Source organism: Polistes canadensis, unplaced genomic scaffold (genome assembly GCF_001313835.1).
Source record: "Polistes canadensis isolate GaletaPanama2010 unplaced genomic scaffold, ASM131383v1 scaffold_160, whole genome shotgun sequence".
Taxonomy (NCBI): Eukaryota; Metazoa; Arthropoda; class Insecta; order Hymenoptera; family Vespidae; genus Polistes; species Polistes canadensis.
The window spans coordinates 97704-103083 of NW_014569707.1; the positions used below are offsets into that span (position 1 = coordinate 97704).

The following is a 5380-nucleotide window of genomic DNA, read 5'->3' on the forward strand; positions in this document are numbered from 1 at the left end:
GTGAAACACTAAAGTTATAATAATATGTTTTATTTTTTAAATAAACAAATATTATTTTAATTGTAATACAATAAACGCACAATATATAAAGAATTATTATTTTATTTTCTCTATATATACTGCATGTTCATATTGTATGTACATTTTAATTATGCAACAATATATATTATTTTAATTATAACACAAAATAAACATACAATAAACAATTATATTATTTTATTGTATGCATATATATTGTAAGTATATTTTAATAATACAATACAATATATTATTTTAATTATAACACAATAAACAATTATTATTTTATTCCATGTATATTGCACGTATAAATTGTATGTATATTTTAATTATGCAACAATATATATTATTTTAATTTTAACACAGTAAACGTACAATAAACAATTATATTATTTTATTGTATGCATATATATTGTAAGTATATTTTAATAATACTATAAAATATATTATTTTAATTATAACACAATAAACAATTATTATTTTATTCTATGTATATTGCACGTATAAATTGTATGTATATATTGTATATATATTTTAATTATGCAACAATATATTATTTTATTATATGCACATATATTGTAAGTATATTTAAATAATACAACAATATATATTATTATAATTATAAGTCAATAAATATTGACAAACTTTTATATAGTTCACCCTAATAATACTATTGCATATAATCTATTAATCAAATCTAATGAATATATTAATTATTAATAAATAAAATATGAATTTTTTCATGTATCCTGATGAATTGATGAATGATTTGATGAATAATAAATAATTGAAAAATTATACTTACAGCAAACCAATGATCCTTTCCACACATTCTCGAATGTACCCAAGTTTGTTTGTAATATCTTGCTAAAAGTATAGCAACAGAGGTTGTACCCATCCATGCTACGATCATTAAGGAACCATGAATATGAATCAACATATTATTCGACACCGTGAATGAACCAACGTCGGACAACAATTTTGCTTCTCCTGTGGAATCACGAAGTAGGTCGTGATATCCAATACCGTTGGCTACAACATCAAACAAACAAACAAACAAACTAACTAACAAAGTAACTTAACACACAATACAAGTCTAGGGAAGAATGGGATACTCAACACAAATTGTTAAGAACACGACACACACATAGACGCGTGTTTAGGATGAATCCAAATTTCGTTTCGTTTGATTGTATTGAAATTTAACTTCGAAACTGCATGATTGTTTATTTGTTTTTCTTTTTAAAATTTAATAGAGTAATATATTAATAATTAAAAACTGTACGAACACACATTTGTGGTTCAATCCTAATTTTAATTATAATTATTAATATAATTATTATTTTGTCGTGTCAAATTATTGTTTAATGGCATGTTTTGATAGAAGAAAAAATTCAATAATGTACCTCCCAATTCGGCACCTTGAGCTAACAAAAGATAATATGGCTTATTGACGAGATCAAATTTGTGACCTTGGGCTACGGTTATCTTGTCTCTCCAAAATTTGCAATTTATTTGATCACCGATCGACGAGGCCGATTCCAATTGTACCGAACCTTGTTGCTGTAAAATTAAAAAAAAGAAACAATAAAAAAAAACTAAACAAATGTCATAACATAGTAAAAAATCAAATGTAACGTTCATGACAATAATATTTATGTACGTGTACGCGTAAGAAACAAACAAAAAATGTTGTCAAAATTAATTTTAAACCGTGTTATATTAATTTCGTGGATATATTAATTAAACGGCAGAACGGCGTATATAAATGAAGATTATTAATTATGGTAAAATAATTACCAATCTGTGTCGCTCGTTACGCTTGTTAGGAGTATTCCATGACGTGTATAATTTGATATCATTTCCATCGTTTGTACATTCCACCACACTGTCGTCATCCTATACGTGTAATAAATAAAATAAAACGTATTTTTTATTGAGTTTGTATGGGTATACACGAAAGTGTATGTGTGTGTGGTTTTTTGTTCCAACAAATCCAATGTGGAGGGAACAGGAACGAAAACATAAAAAAAAAAAATTTATCAGACAAATAATTTTTTATACGGTGACTCACTTGCAGTATTTTAACACATTTGCCATGAAATACTTTATTAATTATAAATATATTATAGAACACTCATACTGACATATTATTATCATTGGATGGATGTATGACTCTTTATATTATACATGTATAGTTTCAAACAAATTAAAATATATATAAATAATTATAATTTATTTTTTACAAACGTAATGATTGATGAAACCACAAAAGAATTTGGGCACATAGAAATAAAGTTAAGAATAAATGAAAACAAAGGTTTTTCTGGTACTAATTGTAAATCTGTATAATCTAGAGAGTCATATGTTCTTCCATTCAATGTTAATATTATATTGGTAAGTGTTTTATAATATATTTATAATAATTAATAAAGTATTTTATGGCAAATGTTCAAATACTGCAAGTGAATCACTGTGTGTGTATATATATCAATTTATAAAGAAATTTACTAGAATTCTTTTTAATTATATGAAAATCAATTTACAAAGAAATAAACTAAAACTCTTTCAAATATATATACAGGGTGTCCCACATAACTCTAGTCACGATTTTCCTCCTGTGAATGTACTTTTAATATTTTTTATACTTACAGCAAGCAAATTTTAATGATTTTCATATTAAATTAAAGTACACTCTTTTTTCTACGCGTAGAATACTTTGTATTTGGTATGTAAATTTCAGAAAATGTTAGAGAATGCAATCCTGTAAATTGTACAGCTTTGCCATTTCTTTGAACAGTTTTGGTAAAAATTTTTTATACTAAAAGTGAATAGATTTTAATGAAACTTATATTAAATTAAAGTTAACTCTTTTCTCTACGCGTAGAATACTTTGTATTTGATATGTAAAGTTCAAAAAATGTCAGAGAATGCAATATTGTAAATTGTACAGCTTTGCCATTTCTTTGTACAGTTTTGGTAAAAATTTTGTATACTAAAAGTGAATAGATTTTAATGAAACTTGTATTAAATTAAAGTTCACTCTTTTCTCTACACGTAGAATACTTTTTATTTGGTATGTAAATTTCAGAAAATGTCAGAGAATGCAATCTTGTAAATTGTACAGCTTTGCCATTTCTTTGTACAGTTTTGGTAAAAATTTTTTATACTAAAAGTGAATAGATTTTAATGAAACTTAAATTAAATTAAATTATACTCTTTTGTTTAAGCGTAGAACACCATATCAAGTTATAAATTTAGAATGTAAAGTTCAGAATATGTCAGAGAATGCAATGCTGTAAATTGTGCATCTTTGCAATTTCTTTGAAAAGTTTTGGCAAATATTTTTTATACTTTTAGCAAGCTGATCTTAATGATTTTTATATTAAATTAAAGTACACTGTTTTGTCTACGCGTAGAACACCATATCGAGTTATAAATTTAGCATAAAAACTTCATTAAATGTCAGAGAATGCAATGCTGTAAATTGTGCATCTTTGCAATTTCTTTGAAAAGTTTTGGTAAATATTTTTTATACTTTTAGCAAGCTGATCTTAATGATTTTTATATTAAATTAAAGTGCACACTTTTGGCTTTATAATATGTATATATATTGTATAAAATTGATGTTCCAATTGTTTGGTTTTTCATTTTCAAAATGAATTTCACAATTACCATTTTATTATTTTCTGATAATCCAACTGCCACATATTTTCCTTCCCTTCCTTGCATCTCAAAAAGATATCTGTCTCCACGTACTAACACAGATACAGCAATTTTACAATTCTTTGTTTGTAGACAACCGTCAGGCAATCCGAAACAATTCTTTGTTTCACTGCATCCTTCATAAAATGGATCATCTTCATTATCATCCTGTAAGATATTTATCTATGAAGTATACAACTACACTTATACTAATTAAAAAAATCAAAAATGCAAATAATATGATGATCTTAATACAAATACAAGAACGTTGTTTTATTTTTCATTTCTTTTTTATGTCATGCAGCTTACTACCCCAGTCCCCATGCATTATAATTATTATTATTATTATTAGAATTAGAATATTTTTTGTCTCGTTGCATCCTATAAAATATTAATCATCAATGAATCATACTATACCTAAACTTTATCAAGTTAATACAAAAAACTATACTATAATATCATTTTCCAAACTAATTAAAGGGATAAAAAATGCAAAATTATGATAATCCTAATTGAAAGAGAATGTCAATTTTATTTTTCATTTTTTTATATAGTAAATCATGCAACTTACTACCCCAGCCCTCCCCCAATGGATTATTATTATCATTATTATTCAAGAACCTATTAAATTATTTTGATTCGTTTGAAAAAAAACTTAAAAAATTGAAATACTCGTTAATATTTCTAAAAAAGATATTCAATCTTATTTTAAATTACTTTACAACGGGTATATAATATAAGCAAACAAAGATAAGCATTTCGTTTCATTATTATCATCATCATCATCATCATAATAATAATAATTGTCATCTGGAATGAATAATATTCTCTCAAAGCTAATAATAAAGTTTTACAAGTAATCTTAGACTTTAGTTAGGATCAGCTGATTGAAGAGAATGCATCGCATGAACGGATTAGAAACGTTTGGATAAACCCAAAGAGACAATCGGCAAACTTTCTGCTATACATATACATATATATATATGTATACAAGGATAGAACAAACTGTTCTATAATTCTACTTCGTTTAATCCACTATCTCTTACTATTACAAAGTAAAATAGGAAAAGTGGATGGTAGGAAAGATAGTATGAAAGCCAAACGAAGGTAAATACAATGAAGTGGAGGGGGTATGGGGGTGGGTGGGAGGTGAGGAGGGTTAGGATGCTAATACTAAAAGATAATAATAACAAAGAACGAGTAGGAAACATCGACATAAATTATGCAAGCACAAATAGGCTATCTTCTATCCACCCCCTACCCCCAATCTTTTTTTTTTCTTTTAAGATACAATGCAAAATGATAAATAAGTATATGTAGACATAATAAATCCAGGATTGTTGATACCTGTATTCCCTTTCTCTCTCTCTTTCTCTCTCGTAGTTATTTAATTTGAACTCATCATTTTCATTATATATTTTTCGTGTTTTTATACCCTCCGGGACTATCACTGAAAAAGTATAAAAATGGAAAACTTGGATTCACCCCCTGAGACAACTCATAAAACGATTTAACTAACCACTCGTGTTGGTTAAATATGTTTAAACGCTACTTCAAATTTTTTTTATTAACATTTAAACTGTGTTATTGTTGTTGTTGTTATTATTTTTATATTATAAATATTAATTAAGTAATTATTATTATTATTAGATTTTTT

General features: G+C 25.7%; 1 protein-coding gene across 1 annotated transcript in view; it reads right to left on the reverse strand.

Moving 5' to 3' along the window:
- LOC106789020 (putative ferric-chelate reductase 1 homolog) overlaps positions 1-5380 on the reverse strand; it is a gene marked incomplete in the record, with an annotated part of 28705 nt that overhangs the window by 3726 nt on the left and 19599 nt on the right. Inside the window, 4 exon segments of the mRNA XM_014752814.1 lie at positions 824-1050; positions 1425-1581; positions 1819-1917; positions 3694-3891. Of these exon segments, the coding sequence (XP_014608300.1) occupies positions 824-1050; positions 1425-1581; positions 1819-1917; positions 3694-3891 (681 nt within the window).